The sequence below is a fragment of the Podarcis melisellensis genome, assembly GCF_964234715.1.
Source record: "Podarcis melisellensis genome assembly, chromosome: 15".
NCBI lineage: Eukaryota > Metazoa > Chordata > Lepidosauria > Squamata > Lacertidae > Podarcis > Podarcis melisellensis.
The window spans coordinates 40,008,542-40,028,949 of record NC_138532.1 but is presented as its reverse complement, the minus strand read 5'-3'; the positions used below and the strand labels follow the sequence as shown (position 1 = coordinate 40,028,949).

At 40.4% G+C, this 20,408-nt stretch overlaps 1 protein-coding gene across 13 annotated transcripts in view; it reads left to right on the top strand.

Annotated features, from left to right (window-relative positions):
- BRIP1 (BRCA1 interacting DNA helicase 1) overlaps positions 1-20,408 on the top strand; it is a 196,582-nt gene that overhangs the window by 97,045 nt on the left and 79,129 nt on the right. For 3 of the 13 annotated variants that reach the window (XM_081890172.1, XM_081890174.1, XM_081890176.1), the window contains exons 18-22: positions 701-783; positions 5,009-5,332; positions 8,413-9,213; positions 11,176-11,250; positions 12,974-13,052. In XM_081890172.1, coding sequence (XP_081746298.1) covers positions 701-783; positions 5,009-5,332; positions 8,413-9,213; positions 11,176-11,250; positions 12,974-13,052 — 1,362 coding nt within the window. The other 10 variants (XR_014163232.1, XR_014163234.1, XR_014163230.1 and 7 more) reach the window with 9 other exon arrangements.

The window sequence follows — 20,408 nt, the reverse complement described above, 5'->3', positions numbered from 1 at the left end:
GAAACTAAAATATTATTTTAAAGATCTCAAAATAAAACATTGCAAAGGAGGTCAACTACAGAATACACATTTAATGGAGCAAAGTTAACAAAAAAAATATCTTAAACATTTCAAAAGAAAACATTACTAAAGGAAGTCAAATATGTAAAATTCACATTTAGAACAACATAATTAACAAGAGAATAAAATATTGTCATAAACATAGAACATTGCTGCTGCTTTTGCTGCCAGTCATGCCAATGGTTGTTCATGGCAGGTGGAAACTGTGGAAGCTCAGGCTCAATGAACTGGGTCTGCACTAAGAAACAGCCAAGATGGCCTCTTCAGCAGCCTCAGCTTCTGTAGCTGCAGTCAGTCAGGGCTACGCCTTCCCAGGCCAGGTGGAAGAAGGTCTGCAAGACAGAGAGCAGGTCCCTCAGTCACTTTTTATTTGTGCTGAAATATTTAATGTCTCCAATTAACCCACTACAATCATTTCCACCTTGGGTGTGAGTACCAGTTTCAGTGGACTCAGAACATTACAGGTTTTAGATATTTAACACCCTGATGATTAGCTGAAGCTTTGTAAGTTTTAGTGATATCTGAAACAGTTCTATCAGGTAAATATCATGAACATTCTTATATTCCCCCTTTCCCAATTTTTTTTTAAACCCAATAAGAGTCATCATGTATTGTTTTCTCACCTGTTACTCTGTTTTAGGTGTATTCGCCACAGGAGCGATTGGGGAGCGCTTATTTTAGTTGATGATCGCTTCAGAAGGAACCCAAATAAATACATAGCTGGTAAGACACATTAATACCCTGGAGGTGTTGGTTAGTGACACTTGGCTTATATACTATATATATCAAGGCCATGGCTTTGGATCATGTTGCTGCTGTGCTGGTTGATCTAAAACAGAGAGAGCCAATGTGATGCCCTCTATACATTGTTGGGCTCTACTCCCATCAGTCAACATGCCCTGTTGTCAGGGATGATAGGAGTCGTAGTACACCAGCATCTGGAGGACATCATGTTGGCTACCTCAGATTCTAAGGTTATGCTGAGGGCTTCTGCATGCTAGCAAGGCATGTGCTCAGCCACTGAGCTATGGTTCTTCCCCTCGTGGTAGTGGCTGTTCAATATCTCAAGCAGAGGTCTTCCCCATCTTTTGCTACTTGACCCTTCCCCCTGAAGATTCTAGACCAGGCTTCCTCAACCTCGGCCCGCCAGATGTTTTGAGACTACAATTCCCATCATCCCTGGCCACTGGTCCTGCTAGCTAGGGATCATGGGGGTTGTAGGCCAAAAACATCTGGAGGGCCGAGGTTGAGGAAGCCTGTTGCAGACATTGAGCCTTGGGCCTTCTCCATGCAAAACATGCCCTTTCCCACAGAGCTATGATGCTTCCATATCTAGGGTTGTCTCCAAGTAAGAGTAGATCCTATTATCTTAATGGGTCTACTCTGATTGGAACCAGACCCCTTTCCTATGCATGTATCTAAAGCAAGCAAAGGTAATTCTAAAAATTAAATTTTAGGGCATCATCTCCTGTGATTTGTTTTTCTATAAATATATCACTTTCCTATACCTATGTTACTTTGGTGCAGGTGATAATATTTTATTTATTGTAAAATAAAAAGCCTTCAAGACAGAACTTCTTTGTTGGGTTGTAAGTATTTTGCACCATCACATATGAACAATGCACCTATGCTTTGCTATGGTAAATTGATGTGTGTGAAGTGGCCCTTGATCGTGGTGCAAATTGCTGTCAACTCGCTTGGGCAAGAAGTTAATGGAGGGTACATGGTTTTTCTGTAAAGCAGCAGCACTGCATCTCCTCCTCTCCCCAGTAACTTCTGGTCTCTTCCATATTTCTGCCACGTCAACAGCTCACTTAAGAGCTTTCCTGCTGCACTTCATTGGATGCCCTCTGCCGGGGTGCTGAAACCCAGAATGTGACAACTTCATGTCAGGAGTTAGATGTGATCAGTTGCTAGAAGTTAGTAAGGAGAGGCAGAGACATGGGACTGCTCTCTTCAACAGCAGCCACACATCCTCCGTCATGTCTAGTTCTGGCATTTGAAAACTTCTTCCTAGGCCATATGAATCACTGTGACATTTGGAAACATCAAGCATTTTCATATCTCTCCCTCTAATAATGAGCTCGAGTGGTGAGTGCTGACTGAAATGGAGCCGGAGCGAGGAGGTGTCAGCATCTTATGGAGAGTTCTGAAATTTGCACAAGTACGAAAACTAACACACATAGCCCAATGAGGAACAAGCATGTGCATTAGACATGCAAAGTCAAGTGTCCATTGAGGAACGATGGAATGTCCTGCTTCAGCCCTTTGCAACTTATAATTTATTAGCAGACATCATGCCTAGCTGGCTGGAACCCTGAACAGGAACACTCCAGTTTGGGTTGATGATACAGTGCCGCAAAGTTTCATTGCAATTCCCTCTTGTTTTAGTCCATTGTGCATTGCAGTCTGTTACCTAGTTTGTTGCTGTGTGAATTTCTAATTAAAGTAGCTGAATAAATGGTGGGTGGGTGGGTGGGAATGTGTTCTGGCCTCCAGCTTTGCTGCTGCAGATACAAAATCTCACAGTTAAAAATGCAGTGAGAGGTAAATAAAATATGGATCTCATGAAATCCTTATGACTGATAACACTGACATTGTACCAAAGCAATCAACCACCCCAGATAAATTCATTGCCCAGTATAAATTAGTAATCTGAGGAGCGTTTTTGTGAAGGGCAAACACAGGTACTACCTTTTTAAATATTCATAATCATTCAGCCTTATTAGCTATTAAAATATATATAAGGTGGGGGGCATCAGAATGTCTTCTCTGTCTTAATTTTGCATCTCCTTGTTTTGACCGAGTGAGGTTAGCTCTTAATCTACTTCGCTTTGAAGTGTAGAATAGCTATGCTGAAATATCCCAGTGTGTCAGTTTTTCAATAAAAGCTAGACATTTTGGTGCCTCAACAACATCCAAAGGGCCACACGTTGGGGAAGGTTATTGTAAATGATTTGGAGTTGGCGTCCAACATCATGGAAAAGGCCACCTTTTAAGGAAGGCTATTGTAAGTGAGTTGGCAAACATTTTCTTGAAAAAAAGTCAACAAAAAGGGGAAGGAATGTTTCAGTACTCTTGGAAATGCTTTTAAGCAGCTGCAAACATCACCAGCTCGGATACAGGCAGCCCTGTTACCAGCAAACGTTTGGTAATCATGACAGATAAATTGGTCCACTAGTACACACTAAGTAGAAGAAACTGCTTTAAATATTAGAAATAGAGATGGCACCTATTTTTCCCTTTGATGATTCTAAGCAATTTCAACGAAGCGAGGAGATGAAGCAAATACTGCCCTTGTCTTGACAGTAGATGGTGCTCAGATTCTATCGTACGAAGGGTCTTTCCCTTGTCTCAGAAAAGGCAGCAAGATGGGAGGATATCATTGCCTCACATGAGAGTCTTTCTCGGTAATTTTAGAAGCAGTAATCATGGCAGGATTTTCAAGAAGTTGGGGGCTGGACTACTGATTCTCAGTAGCACATTTCTCGTTGAAACAAAGGAATTTGCCAGAAAATGCAATGGATGCTTATGAATTAAATATATCCAAAGATAGAATGATTATTATACCCATAGTATAATAGAATCCAAAAATATAATTGACTTCGAAAGATTCCACTTGTTCAGTCTTTATCAGAACACATGCACTGAAACTGCTTTTAAAATGATCACACAAAATGTTTGTTTTTTTAAGGGGGGAGATAAAAAGATAGCAACAAAGAAATCCCTTTCCTTCAAAGCATAAAGCCACCAGCATTTCTTTCCTTCTTAAATAGTTTCATAAATTTTATTTTCAGTTTTTAAGAATTTGCAGATACAAATCTTACAATGTCATACAATGTCATATTTCCAAAACAGATACAAATCAGACTCCCTCCCCCTTTTGTGGTTTCTTCTCTTATTTAAAATTTTAACTTCACTCCATTTTAAAATTATTCTACAATTAATCTTAATAATACTTTTAACTGCTTGATTTAAGTTAACCCTACCAATGCACTTAGTTTCATACCATGATTTTTCAAATATTCCCCACTCCTTAATATATTTTTTTCCTCTTGGTTTCTTAACACACCCATTAATTTTGCCATTTCAGCATAATCTGATTCTCTGTGTTGGTTGCATTCAATTAAGTTCTACTCAGAGCAGACCCATTTAAATTAATGGACATAATTTCAATAGGTTTACTCTGTGAGTAGAACACTGGATGCAACTCTGTGTGCACACAACATTATTTTAATGCTCAGTTTTCATGTTGTGGGTTGCTCTCCATAATATTTTCATTGTGATAATCTATTAACATTCTCATTATCATATAGTGTGGCTTTCTAAAACTCTGTTTGGCAACTCATTTTTAACAGGGACAAACACTTAGACTTGAGCAAGGGCTAAAGGGCCATCGACATTTGCTCCACCCAGTGCCATGGAAGCCAATACCAGAGGCAAATGGCTCTTTAACCTCCTTTTCCCTATTTTTATGGGGAAGTTAGACTTGGGTACATCCCTCCCCTGTATGCATCCTTGTCGCTTACTCCCATGTGTCTTGCCTTGTGTAGGAGAAGGCACAGCTGAATTGTGTAATGGCATAATAATAATAATAATAATAATAATAATAATAATAATAATAGTTGTTGTTGTTGTTGTAGTTGTATTCGTACCCTGCCCATCTGACTCTGTTGCCCCTAAGCAGCCAGTTTCCCTTTTCTATTCTAATATACCATGTCATGGCCAGCAGCATCAGTAAATCAGGTTGTAACTCTTCATTGCCATTACAAAATCAGACCAAATAATTCAAATCTTTGAATTCAAATAATTCAAAGTTGTGTGCCTAGTGCAAGAATAAACTACAGCAACACAGTTTTTATAAGGTTTTAAACATGTACAACTATGGTGACATGACTTCCCTGTCTTGCTATATAGTAATAATGAAATAAAATTGTTCTTTCCCAAGGATTGTCAAAATGGATTCGTCAGCTAGTCCAGCACCATGAAAACTTCGATTGTGCCCTTGGTTCTTTGGATGCGTTTGCTAAAACAAACCAGAAGAGCACAGATTCTTCGACTCAGGGTAACGACAGATCTGCGCTCATGTCTTCAAGCTCAAAAGATCTGTCATCAAGTTCTTTCCTGGAGGCAACTCTTCATCTATCACCAGGTGTTACTGTTGAAAGAGAAGTGCATGATTTAACCCTCGAAACACTTTCTGCTGCAGACGTCATTGCAATTAATCCTGCGACATCCAGTCAGTCATGTAACATATCTGCAAATCAACAAAGTAGGTTTTACTGGGGTTTTGTTTTTTAACCTTTTAAGTAGCTTCCCGAAATATTTATGGGAAATTTGTTAAAGTTGACTTCATCTTTTTTGCTTACGAGTAAGAACCAAAGAACATAAGAAGCTGTGTTATGTTAGGTCAGATTATGTATCCACCTGGCTGAGTGGTGTCTGTTAGAGCAGAAGATAGATTGTGGTCTCCTGGTGAACCTCTGGCCAGTTTCTGATGGATACCAAGTGTATTCTTGTTACTGAGACTCTTGGTCTGATCCAGCAATGTACTATTAATTAAAAAAGAGAGGAAGCTGTTTATAGCAGTGCAGTTCAGGCTGGTTGTTATAGGGGCAGGCAATGTATCAATGTATCATCCAAAATCAGTTCGAAATCCACATCATGATAACAGTTTCATAATATTTGGCATGGCTATATAACACAAATTACAATGTGTGCTATGTAAAAAATCGTGATATGAGAAAAAGACGGTCATCATTTCTCATGATTCTTAATACCCCTGTTGTTCTATACCCGGTCAGCAACCTTTTTCAGCCGTGGGCCGGTCCACTGTCCCTCAGACTATGTGGTGGGCTGGACTATATTTTGAAAAAAATATATGAACAAATTCCTATGCCCCACAAATAACCCATTTTAAATAAAAGGACACATTTTACTCATGTAAAAACATACTGATTTCTGGACCACCCACAGGCCAGATTGAGAAGCCAATTGGGCCGCATCTGGCCCCCGGGCCTTAGGTTGCCTACCCCTGCTCTATACTATAAAAGAACAATTGCAACAATATGCTAAAGGTAAATAAAAATGTATCTGTTTTAGACCCCTAAGTAGTAGCAGTTGCCAGGACATTACCGCATTTGCCTCTACATAGTTACATCCTTATTTCAGACATTGTGATATATCGGTATATTGCCATGTTTAGCTAGTGAGATATCACAGTGTTGAAAAACAGACATCGCTCAGCGCTGGTTGTTATTATTATTTTCTGCTGTGACTGTTAGTGGGTTTCCAGGATGTCAAGCAGAGAGAGGTCTTTTCCCCTCACCTGCAACCCCCCCTTTAACTTTTATTATTATTATTTTTTAATCCTGAGAGCCGCTTGCTATCTCTTACATTCAAAAAGAACCTGGTGGGATCCTGCCCCTTCCCATTAGCATTTAGAATCCCATCTCATGGACACCTCCTGATCCTTTTAACTGGAGATGCCAGGGATTGAACCTGGGACGTTTTTCATGCAAAGTGGATGCTTCCCCACTGATGAACAGAGTCTCAAGGTGCATGCTGGAACTTTTTCACATGTAGCAGGGCAGTGAGGCCCTCTTCTTCTCTTTGTAGTGTCTCTTGTCCACTCAAAACTATTCTGGAAAGTTGTCCGGGATTGTTCCCAGTGCAGAGTGAAGAGTCAGAAAGGCAAAATACACACACACATATATATTTGTGTCTCTATGCATTTGGCCACACACATTGGGCTCTTTGTTATTGAGTGGAAAGAAGGGATTAAACTCATCTTAACAAAGTGCTATTTGGTTCAGTGGCAGGTTCTTCCCCCACCCTAGTTGTGTATACATTTAACATAGGCTGTTACATTATTTTATGTCAATCAATCCAGTTACTTGAAAACTAGTAACCTACTAATGCTGTAGCACAATTCCAAGGGAAGGAAAGAGACACAGTTATGCTGTAGTTCGTTCTGTGAATGTGGAAATACCATGTTAATGTAATGCTAATAGTGTCTATGAAGGGTTTCTGCGCTAGAGGACTTCTAATATCTTCCCTCTAATTCTAAACATTGCAGGGGCTTCTGTGGACATTACTTTCTTCCCAATCCAGAGCTCTGTATGTGCTTCAGTGCATGCCTGAAACTCCCTGGTCTCCAAGGGCTTCTCTATTCACTTTAAGTGGACAGTGATCCCATTCCTTGTAGTTAATGAAGAAGCTCTTGTCTCTCATCTGTATCATTGTCCTTGCGCTCCCAGGGGATTACTAGATTGGCATAAATGTGTGTAAAATTGAAAAGAACTTCTTTCTGAAGTATGGAGGATGATGACAAGATAGGGCCTTTTAATGGGTGGCTCCTGTCTGTAGAATGTTCTACCAAAGAGACTTGCCTGGTGCCTCCTTCAGTGACTCTTTGGCACCAGATGAAGACATTCCTCTTCTTCCAAGCCTTTTAATTTTTATCATCTTTTAACACTATAATATTATTTTAGCATCATTCAATTCTGTCTTTGTTTCTCTCATGGTGATGTGTTTTTGCTTGTAAGGGTGTCTGTATTTATTTACGCTAGGGTTGAGTTGCTTTTATTGCAGTTTAGTTTTGCTCGGTTTATTACTAGTACTGATTGTATTGGATGTTTTTCACTAGCTTTATTGAATGTTGTCTAGAGGCTTTGGCACAAGGTGACTAAATACATAAATAAGATGTCAGTTAGACAGACAAGACCAGGTGGAGAAAAGATGCTACAACTGAGTAATAGGGTAATGAGCCTGAAGCTAAATGAAGCATAACAGCTAGTTGAGAACATGTGCCTCTCCTTTTCCACAAAGAGTTTAATCTAGTTTATTGGTTTTGAAACGGAGGGAAAACTAGTCAGAGATTCCTTAGTAAGAAAATGAGTAATGGCAGGCAATGAGCAATTGCCCTTGCAATGAGCAGTCATAGTAGGAGTATAGGATGTTTTTTGGTGCACACTCTCTGTTCTTGTGAGGCAACACTGAGGCTCCAAAAGCCTGGTCAGGGCTTCTTGTGAACTGCATTTGCCCTAGGGAACATGCCACAGAATTCTCTGTAATGTGCAGGGATTTAATGGCAGAAAAATTGGTGAAGTTTCCTGAAGGCTGAAAGTTTGAAAGCCACTGAGTTAAATAACTCTAAAGCGGGAATGAGGCACATGTGTCCCTGCTTATATTACTGAACAACAACTCCCATCATCCCACAAGTTGCCTACCCTTGTTCTAAAAACTGAACAGTGTTTTCTGATGTGTACATGCTAAAAATAATGACAAGCATTCATTATTACCTGCTTCTGTTTATCCAGCTAGTTATATGCCTCTGCCCTTCTATTCCAGATCTTCAGCCATTCTGCCAGACTGTAAAGCAAGAAAACCTAACCGACTCCAAACCCAAAACCTTGATCGGGAAGAACAAGAAGGAGAAAGCAAATAATCAGCTGTCCTCTGTCAGTATAAAACAGTATTTCAGTAAACCATTGACTTCAACACCCCTGCATGCCCTGAATGAGAAAGACCTCTCCAAAGCTAAATGTCAACCAAAGATACCAATGGATGAAAGTACTCAGCTTGTTGCAAATGAACCCCATCAGAATGTGTCTTTGGTTGAGCAACACAGGGCAACTGGATTGTCACCATGTAGAGAACCGATTAGCTTTTCTGCTGGAAAGGCCATTCAAGAATATCCTACTGAGCAGCAGCTCTGGGCTCACGAAGAGGGGAGGGACGTGGCATTTTCTCCAGTGAGAGGAAACGTGAACCTTTCAACATCAGATATAGCTGCAGAGACAGATGCCAACGATGACAGTATCTATTTCACACCTGAACTTTTCAACAGTGTCGAGTCATCAGTACAGAAAAAGGAGTTGTCAACTCATACTTGCAGCGAGACTGGGATTTCCTTTGAAACTGCAAGCTCTAGTAAAGTTGAAGAGCTTTATGAAACCAGTGCTCTAAAGCTAGTAGATGCAATGGTCAGCATTAAAACTGATGCTGACACGAAGGCAGAGGAGCCTGGAATCGTGCAGAGCAGTGAGAGTACTGGAGGGGCAGTCAGAGCAGCTGGACATAGTACTAATAGCATAGGTGAAGCTGAGCAGGAGGCAAAGAGAAAGAAGCTTTCCAGATCACGAAACAAAGGTGTGTCCGCTGTCCAGTTTAATTATCAGTAGTGGGGTGGGGTGGAGGAACCCCTTAGGAATGAGTTTTTAGTTTAGCTAGAAAACATGGAGCTATGGTTGTTTCCTGGTGTTAGGGATAGATTTCAATTAATCAGTTTTTCAGAAAACCAGAACAATGAAAACAATACCTAAGTAAGAATCACTGGATATTATCTGAAAAAAAGAGAGCGTTTCCTCCTTCCTCTCTCTCTGGTGATGTTAAATAATGTAAATTGTGTGGCACTGTGTCATCATCTTGCTTGGTTCCCTATCTTTGTATTATCTTGTTACATCAAGGTTCCTTACCCCTGTAATCAGGATGTGGAGCAGAGAAACGGAAATAGCCAACATGGCGGCGACATGTCATGCGTTTCCATTTCAACATGCTACAGGGAAGAGAGGAGGAGGCTATTGCTATTGCTTTTGGTGGCCGGCACAGAGGCAGTTGCAGCCTAAACCCAGATTCATGATGATTGCCGTGGTTACAGTTGATGTAACCAGTTGATGGGTAGGACCTTCTGGTCCTACTCATGTGAGCACTCTGGGGAAAGTTCTCTTGTGTGTCTGTCACAAGTAAAAGTAGCCTTGCTTTGTATCACTGGGCTATTCCTAGAAATAACTGGAAGCTGGTCAGTGAAGTGGTCAGGAAATACACCATTTTCAAATAATTATGATGCAGCCCAATTCATTGATTGCTTCCTTTCTGCAGGAGAATGCTGCACCTGAATAAAGCGGGGGTGGGAGTGTTGAAGAGGATCCATGCAAAAATTTGCTTTGAAGCCGGCAGATTTTGCGGGCTGGCTAAAAATATTAGTAGTCTGCTGAGGCATGGTAGCCACACAGAATCGCTGCTACATGTTTTTTTTGGGTTTTTTAAACAACTGGATTTCATATGGACCTCACTGTGTGGTAGCTTCAGAAGTTGCCATGCAATGGGAAAAACTGGTCCAAAATTTGTTGCTTGTGTGCAAAAAATGCCACTCTCTTTATCTGTTGTTTCTACTTTAATACATCATGTGCTAGATGGACCAGAACACAGCAGTATAAACAGATCCAGATCATTTTCATCACCTCTTAAACCTACTTAGCATGCTCTTATTTTATATATACATCTAACAATCAAGGAAGGCTGTGTTGAAGCCTTGAGGATGTGTTCAGTTTTGTTAGGAAGATGTGCTGTGTGAATCACCCCTTACAGCTTCTTAACACTTTACAAAGCAATTGTGTTTCGCATAAGAAATATGTAAAGTATGGTTGACAATTGCTGATCCTTAAACATCTAGGGAAAATTGTGGCCAAAACAGGACTCCCTGGGAAGAAAAATATGTTTCTGTTCTGTTTGCCACAGGAAATATCTGTGTTTGTCACACAAAGGGTAAGCTGGCCCTTAGAAATCTTTGTACTGTTGAACATATGCCAGCATAACCTCCTTCGTACTGTTGAATATATGCCAGCATAACAGCCTAATTTCATTTTTTTAAATTTACCATTTTCTACATCTCATCAAAAATATTTCTCCTAAATGGAACAGATGATAAGAAGTGCTGAAGTTAAATATACTCATTTTAGAATTCTTTGTTATGTATATTGCATATATGTACATATAAAGGTAGAATCAGTGGTGTTTTTTTCAAAACCCTTTCAGTCCTCCTTTCAATCAGGTTCTTTGAATTTAGGTTACAAAATGCTTATTGCTTTAAGCACTTTAAAAATATTGATAAATTAAACACTGACCTGCCAGGTTTATAAGTTTTCATTCCGTGTGTGAAAAATGTATGTAATGGGGCTTGAATATAACGTTGTGTTGTTAAGAACCTGACCCATGTTGTCCTCAGTGGTGGAAATGCATAATAATTTGAATAATTGTGGGAATGCCTCATGAAATCACTGATTCTTGGTCACACTGGTGCAATATAATAATCAAATCCTGAATTTATTGAAGGACTGAAAGTACAGAGAACATATAAACGAAGAATCAGGAAACCATCTATTAAAGGAGGGGCCAAGTCACTGACAGGTAAAGTCGGAAACAATTTGTAGATTTTCAAGTTTGATTATAGTGGTAGTTATAGTAATCCAGTTGGAATCAGGTTAAGTAATGAATGGATCTGGCCAATGACTTGTCTAATCTTGCATCCTCTTCTCCATGACACAGTTCCAGTGGAGGCTGCCCGTTAGGTAAACGAGACAATTCCCATCAAATTCAGTCTATCCTCAGCCAGCTCAGGGGTCAGCTTCCTCCTCCTTAATGTTAGTGGTGTCACCTTAGAACTTAGCAAGCAAGAGGATGGGGTCAAGATCAGAATTAATGGACCTAGTCTGTCATAGGCTCCAGTTCCACCTACTCCTGCGCTCCCTGCTTTCTCTTCCCTGCCAGCCCCAATGGACACCAGCCTCCAATGCACAATATCTTCCTTTGCCTAAACTGCTCCAGTTTCTGGGGTGGGTAGCTTTGGTACGCAAAGGAGCCGTGCCGTGCTGTGATGGGAAATTCTCGTGCCACTAAAGTAGTTCCAGAAGAGAGGGAGCAGAAATCTTGCAAAATCTGTCCCAGATTCATATGCAGGGAACTGTGTTTCAGAGATTGGTTACGTGCTTGGTACTGTTTCGCTTTTGATCAAACAGGATACCCAACAAAAATATATGTTGTCGGCTAGCTAAGGCAGCCAGGTGTGTGTCTATCACTACAGCCCTTATTGACTGTTCCTTTTTTGGTCTTGTGATACTTCACATATTCTCTTGACTCTGCTTGAGAACACCAATGCTGTGAAGGCCTGGTGCTTAAGTTGTTCCCACAGCGCAAGCAGGAGCCACAAGGTAGGCCCCCCATGCATGGACAGGGACTTCTCACATTTTGTGACAGTGCAGTGGCTTCCACCCCACCAGCGCTCTTCTTCATTGCCCCACAGGACTTCACAACAGTCTAGTTGCAGTTTCAGCCTGAGATTTTTCTGACGCTCCTAGAAAACTTCCCTAATCGGTGCTAGCTTTTCCCTGACTTTTGTTAAACAAATCTAGGGGGAATTCTAATTCATGCTGGTATACGATATTGTACATTTGAATGGGAATTTCAAAGAATCGGCTTTATCCTGTTTACTGGAAGCTGCTGTGTTGTTAGCCTTGAGCAAAGCATTTTCTAAAGAGTCACATGTGTTGCATTCAGCAAATGAGCAGGCCGTCCCGCAACAAATAGTTAGCATTTAGGGCCCATAAAAGGGAGAAAAGGATTTTTTTAAAAAAATGATTGGTGGCACTAACATCTATATCAAGCATTAATTACAGCCTCAGAGAGGAAAGAAAACTGGGCTAGAGAATGGTCAAGAGCTACAAAGGTTAAGGAAGGATGGAGTTTCTATATTTGTTTAAGGAAGGATGGAGTTTCTATATTTGTTCTATATTTGTTAAAAATCACCAAGCAGCGCTTTAACTGTGAGCCTCCCACAGCTGGGTATAAAATGCTTTCTGTATAATGCAGTCATGTTGGGCAAGTCATTTATTTTAATACTTTTTTATATTACCAATGTATGTAAGTTTCCAAGCAATAAAATATTGATCCAAATGGCTTGTGCTTTCACGATGATGACTAATTTATTTCTGTTGGAGCTCATGATTGTTATTATTGTGTTAAGTGATGAGAGACCAATAGGTTCTCTCTTAAAATAATTATTACACTGTGTGTTTAGACACAGCAAAGCCTTTAATGTGTTAGTTTATATCTCTGTTATTTCATGCTTATGAAGGAGATGCTGAGAGTTCCAGCTTGCAAGTCGGTACTGTGTTATATTCTCTGGAGGTGAGAAATATCACTTTAAGTAACTGGTAAGATCTTACTATTAATCTCCTTTTAGTGTGCTACTTTTTATTACTACTACTACTACTACTACTACTACTACTACTCATCCTTAACCACAGATTTCCCAATTACGACATTATAAAAGCACAAGGTTAAAATCAGTTAAAACAATTTACAATAAAAAAATAGGGTGAGTCCATATATCTCAGGTGTCAAGACTAGGGTAAAGAGATGCATTTTCTGCATATGATGAAAGCTATGTAGTGAAGGTGCCAGGCACACCTCCCTGGGGAGAGAACTCCACATCTTAGGGGCAGCCACAGATAAGGCCCTCTCGTACCACCCTCCTCCCAAACTTCCAAGAGAGAGGGAACTACCAAGAGGTCCTCTGTTGATCTTAATACCCAAGAGCATCTGTAGGGAAGGAGGTGGCCTTTCAGATATTTGTGATTGTACCTAAGAGTTTGGGCATGCCCAGCGGGCAACCTATGTGCTGTTCTCATAAACTATTTTTTAGAATCTCCCCTTTCCCATTTCAAAATTGACTTGTTGCATACCTATGGAGGGCTGTTGTTTGAGAAATGCAATGCCTGAGAAGTGTTTCCAGATTGCAGACATTCTGATTTTGTAATTCCAGAAGTAGTAGGAAAATGAATCCTCTACTGATGTAGAAAAGAAAATAATTTGGAAACTACGCCAAAAGGCTGCGGAATCTTTTAAGGGTTGTGCTTATGAATTGGGTACATTAACAGAAGGTGATCATCACAGATAAGGCGTGACTTGCACATCTATAGGAAACACTGACAGTTTATCAAGCAGCGGTGAAATCATAAGGTAAAAGAGCTCCTGCAGATATTTCCCCAACTATTATATCCCTTGGCTGCTATCCAAAAAGCTACTGTACATATGCATCCAGAGGGAGTTTTGACTTTTCTTCTTCGAGCATCAGATCCTCTATCACAAGCATGTTTTTAAAAAGCACATGCACAAACTAATTTTTGAAAGGGGCTTGCTGCAGGGCTTAGTGAAGGTTGTCAATAAATGCAAATCTAAAAAGTGACTAGGATTAATTATGAGGCTCTTTGAGTTGCCCCTTACTTGCATACAAAAAGGCTCCTAGATGAATGTACCTCTGCTACCTTCAGAGTTGCTTTTTGTGACATAAAAATATGGCAATGCTTCTTGGATATTCTCCGTCTGTAAGAAACATGCCTTTTCCATTATCCTCCAGTTTCTCAGGTTGTTTTACAGTCTGGTGATAATTAATATGTAATAATTTTACATTTTTATTTCTAGTATGTCTTTGCAAAATATAATCTGAATCTGGTGGGTTCTTCCCCCTCCCCCCATTTCTTTTGTTTCGTTTTAAGACATGAATGCAGCTTTATCTTTGAATGCTATCTGGAAAACATTCTCTTATCTACTATGTGCAATGTTTAAACCGTATCTCATACAGTCGGCCTCCCGGTGTTTTCCAATGGGGGCTAAAATAACTGGCTCTGGCAGTGGCACCCAGCAGCCAACAAATCAAATTTATCTGGTGCATCTAAAGCCAGATACAGGTAGCCCTTCTCCTTTGTAATACAAATGCAAATTGGACCCACCCACTTTATCTGTTTATAACTGCATTTATAATTTGCCCTCTCCTAAAATATCAGAACATTGTACAGCAATATTAAAAAATACAAGTAATTAAAATGACTAAAATTCTATACAACTTACAACAAAGGCCTGTCAGCAGGGGAAAAAATAGGCTTCTGAAAGTCAAACGTGAGAATGACTGCCGCATCTCTGCCAGAAGAAAATTCCACAGCATGGCATTGGCAATACTAAATGCCCAGCTTCTAGTTGTGGCCATTTGGACCCCTGTAATATGAGGAACATCTAAAGGTGGTTTTGCAGTCTTTATCTCAGTCAGCCACAAACAGTACTTCAAAGTATACCAGAAGGTCCATTTCCTCCAAATATTACTGGACTACAAACTCTCTTCAACCCCAGCTATCACATCCCATGATCAGGGATAATGAGAGTTGGTAATCCAATATTTGTTTGTTTATTATTTCAATTTTATTATTTCGGTTCAGCGTCCAATACCACTGTTGGCTCCAAATCTATATTATATAGTAGTTCTCATAACCCTATTCTTTTTAATAAAGAATATTCATGGAATTCAGCCTTTCCTGAAAATAAATTTAATTTTGTTTAGATCCTTTAAAGAGGAACAGGAAAGGGACAATGTATATAACCATATCTCCCACATTGGGAGATTGAGTGATTGTGGAACAACATATAATAGCAAAAAATGTGTGTCCTCAAGGTTTTCTTAGGCTTCATAGATGAAATTTGACCTGCTGCTGTAAAAACTACATTTAGACAGACGTCTGCAATAGCATATAATAAAACCAGCTAACTTGGCATGAAGGATACCTTTAATTCTATGGTACTGTATGTTTATGAGGGGAAAAGATACACTGAAAGCTATAGTAAAGAATGTTAGATATTGTTGAACATACTAAATCGACTTCAGGCTTTTTCTTTTTCTTTTAAAAGAAGAGCTTGAGAGGTTAAAAGATACCAAAATTCATTAATGCTTTTTAGTCTAATGAGAAATGAAAAGGCAAGGTGTCGAGTTTGCTCGTGAGCTTCCCATAATGGGCATCTGGTTGACCACTGTGCTAACTGGATGCTGGAGAAGAGGGGAGAAGATTCAGCAGGGGTGGGGAATCTGTGGCCCTTCAGATGCTTTTGGACTTCAAGGCTCTTCAGCCCAAACAAGCCTGGCCAATGGTCAATGGTCTTGACAACATCTGGATAGCCACATGTACTCCACCCCTGCTTTAAAAAGTCTTGCTGCAGTCATCAGTAGAAAGGCTTAAAACAACCATGGAGTAGAGACTTGATGGTTTTGTTTAAACTGCATCTTTGAATGGGGAAGTATGTATGTACACATTAATTTCTAAACTGTATGCTTGCACAAGAGCTGTTAGTTTGCTACTATAGATTAGTTCAATTATTAAAGGTTTCAGTGAGCCCAGATCTCCCATACAAGTACTGTAGGAGGTTTCCCATTGCATCTCTGCATGTTTTTGTGTTTGCCTTTCTTTCAAATAGCTTCTGCTGGAAGTTGGGGTAACATTGCCTGGTAACATCCCAAATTCAATCCCTGGTATCTTCACTTTAAAATGGATCAGGTACCAAGTGCAGAAAGGATATTCTTTTGATCTCAGAGAGCTTCTGCCAGTCAGAGTAGAAAATACTGAGCTAGATAGGCAAAACAGTCTGACCAGTGGCTTACGTTCCTCTGTTCTTTTGGGAGTGGGTTGTTCTTACTCTTTCACACTTTAAAAGGTAAACCTTTTGAGGTTTAAGAATGAATTGTGCATTCAACTTTACTTCAGCAAAGAAGTGTCCCTCAGCTAACAGAATTTGGGGGGGAACTCTGTGCTTCCCAGTAAAATATCAACTAACCATGTCGAAAAAGTCATGAAAACATAAGATGTAGTCCAAGAACCTGGCGCCATCTGTGTTCTCATTTCTTGAGATCTGCTGCTGATTATCCAATAACACTTCCCCTGTGTTTCGCTAGCCGCATTTATTTTTGTAACAAAGATTATTATTATTTTTCTTTCTAAATTTATTTAAGGGCTTGTTACCATTGCTGATTAGATGGTCAGCTGTCGAGGCAGCCACTCTTTATATAACAGGATATTGTTTTGTTCATCATGTTGCCACATTTGGCAAACTTTTAGCTTAATGCGCCTTTTGGGAATACCAGTCTGACCTCAATCTGAGTAAAGCCTTAATAGTCGACGTGAGGGAGGCTTGCAGGAGGTGGCGGCGCTCATTTTTCCCCCTGCAGACTGTATATTTGTTAGCGCATGTTAATCAGATTCATCATTCTGTTTAATAAAGATTTCATCTGCCACGCGAATGCATAATCGGCTGTGTCTGAGTGACTGACCTTTGTCTTGAGCAGATTATGAAAACTGTATTAAGCATCATCGGGCAAAAAAATGACAACCTTATTAATTTGTCCTTTATGTGTTTTTCAGCAGATTGCACCTCATTATTATGCAAACGCATTACCCAGAGCAAGGAGCCCAGAAGTAGCTCATTAACGTTTCTTTCCCTTGATTTGCAACAGATTTTCTATTGGGGAGTGTGCAGGCAATAATTGCTAATTATGTGAGTTAAATTGTACAGTGCCTGCCTTTTTACCCCCACCCCCTTTCTCTTCTCTTCTCTTCTCTTCTCTTCTCTTCTCTTCTCTTCTCTTGGTCATATGTTTTTGAGAATGTAGCAGAATGTTCTTCAGGAGCCACAGAGTTGTGGTAAGGCAGTAGCAAGCCCTAGAAGCTGAATTACGGTTGCATGCCTTCCATTTTTCGAGCCTCCAGTTCCACGAAGCATAATTAGGACAGATCAGGATTATTATTATTTTTATAATGGATGGGCTCATACACAGCTTCTCCTTTTAAAGGAGATGAGAATCAGTTGTCAAGATAATTAATGGAAATATCCATCAACAAGCAAACACATGCAGTGGGTAAAATGTTGCCTTGGAGGGAGAAATCAAATCTCATAGCCGGCTGGATTTGGCCTTTTATTCACCCTCTGTTTGTGGCATTCTTCAGGCTAAACCCGGCTTCATTGTTTTATATCCCACTTATTCCCGTAATGGTTTTAAATAAAAGTTTTTGTTATTATTTTAACCAGCTGTCTTTGTCCCTCCCAAAGCCAGCACTGGCAGTATAATTCCCCATGAAATATGTAAGTGCCGAGAAAATTAAATGTGCGGATTTGGCAATCATCTGTGGTTTGACAACTTTGCTCCTAAGTGCGTAATTGGTTTAAGCCGGGTAGTGCTTCATACTTATCCTGAACCGCATCTTCTGTAATCTGTCTGCCACTATAGCTGATAAGACTTGGCCACAACTGAAGTTTTTGCAGCGCCAGAAATGAAATCCTGATCCGTTAAGGGTTTTTTTGGTTGGATTTAGCTTTATAATCTGGTTTAGAGAATTGTGTGAGTAGACAAATCTAGGAGGAGACAAACCTTTCTGAAAAGATGTGATGAAAATCATCGGATTGGCTTAGGTTTTCTAACTAAACTCTTGTTGACAGCGTAACCTATATTTCCATCTCTTCCCTTACCGTCTTTCATCTTTGAGATGTGCCCATTAGGCCAGTTTCCAGCTTGAAATTATTTTTCATCTGTAAGGTGTGTGTGTATACATGTGAGTATATCCCATAGATAGTTATAAAAGCACCAAGCAGCACTAATGCAAGCTTCTCTTGAATCCCTCTTAGGATTTGGTTAATCACTTAAATAATACATACGTTACTGTGATTAACAAAACAGGGGTGTTTTTTTATTTATGTGGCAAACATTTCGGCTTCTGTCTTCATCAGCTATTCATGGTTGACCATGGTAGCAGCTGATGAAGGCAGAACGCCCTCAAAAAATTGACATATACATTAGAAACGCAGGAACAGTCAACTGGTGTCCTTCTTTAGAATGTCTGGAGCTGCCTATAGGGTTATAACTGGAAGCGATTGTCCATTTTCCTAAGACAGTAGTGGGAAACCCTTTTCAGCCCAAGGGCTGTGTTCCCTCAAGGACTGCCTTCCAAGGGCCACATACACTGGGGGGGTGAGGGGGGGGGAAGGGTGGCGCCAGGACAAAATGTGGGAAGAGCACCCAGGGGAAGTCTTACATTGGTCTAGTTGGCTACTTTCCAGTGAGAGGAGGATGCTGGATTAGATGGGCCTTTGGTCTGATCCAGTACGGCTCTTATTGTTTGTTAAGACGCGAAACAATGGCATCAAGTTACAAGAAAGGAGATTCCAACTAAACATCAGAAATAACTTTCTGACAGTAAGAGCCGTTCAGCAATGGGACGGACTCTCGGGAGGTGGTGGACTCTCCGTCCTTAGAGGTTTTAAAGTAGAGGTTGGATGGTCATCTGTCATAGATGCTTTTGTTGAGATTTCTGCATTGCAGGGGGTTGGACAAGATGACCCTTCAGGTCCCCTCCAACTCTTATGATTCTATAACCCTGTGACAGTCATTATGTTCCTATGACACAACTCAATAGGACGCTATGCAGTAGCCCCATTGGAAGCAAAATTGGCTTTCTCAGATTTCCCATTCATTTCAATAGGACCTGCATATGAGATGTTCCTGCTAGATCAGGTCGTATCCCTGTCCCTCCTACAGTTCCAGGATGAGTAATTACAGTTTAAGAAAATGAAAAGATCTAGGGCACAGTTAAATACTCAGCCCATGGAAATTGAGAGGTCTGAAAAGTGCCAAATTTTGATGGCATTGTGCTTCTAATCACCTTTACTTCCATGTCAAAGGGATGCGGATAGCGCTGTGGTCTAAACCACTGAGCCTCTTGAACTTGCCGATCAGAAGGTTGGCGTTTCGAGTCCCTGCAATGGGGTGAGCTCCCGTTGCTCTGTCCCAGCTCCTGCCAACCTAGCAGTTCGAAAGCACGCCAGTGCAAGTAGATAAATAGGTACCGCTGCGACAGGAAGGTAAATGGTCTAGCTTCCGTCACAGTGTTGCATTGCGCCAGAAGCGGTTTAGTCATGCTGGCCACATGACCCGGAAAGCTCTCTGCGGACAAATGCTGGCTCCCTCGGCCTAAAAGCAAGATGAGTGCCGCAACCCCATAGTCGCCTTTGACTGGACTTAACCATCCAGGGATCCTTTACCTCCCCCCCCTTTTTTTTTTTTACTTACATGTCCTATATTCTAATAGCAAACTCATTCTCTGAGTGCCAATTCTCATGTAGCTAAAACAATGTCCTTCACCCACATCTCCTAGCAGACTTCAGGGAATAATGTTTTGCAGAATTTCAAAAACATTACAACAGCTCAACATAGTTTAAAGCCTGCTCAGTGGCTACAGATCATCAACTCTCTGTTGAGGAAAGGAAAACCAGGTGGAAATGGGGGGAGGGAATAGAGTATCCTGAAAAAGGCTCAGGTGGCTGCCTAAGAACCCTCAGCCAGGAGGAAGCCACATAGAAACAGTTTGTTGTATACACACATAACTACAGCTTTTTGCTTGATTAATTGGCTCATTTTTTTAATTGGCTCAACTGAGAATGGTAACATTGACTAAGAGAGCAGTAGGCTTTTAATGTTTTGTTATTTGTAGCACCAAACCATGATAGCAAGTACCACTTTAGAAGAAGCATTCTTTCTCATCTGATAGACACTGGGGAATACCTCTTCTAAGACAATGTGATGTGTGTGTGTGTGTGTGTGTGTATCCTCTAAAAGTAAATGTGTTTTTTCCTTAAAGCTATTATATTTCTATGAAGATTAATTGATTGATCAATTAACTGACTAATATAATTAATCAGCA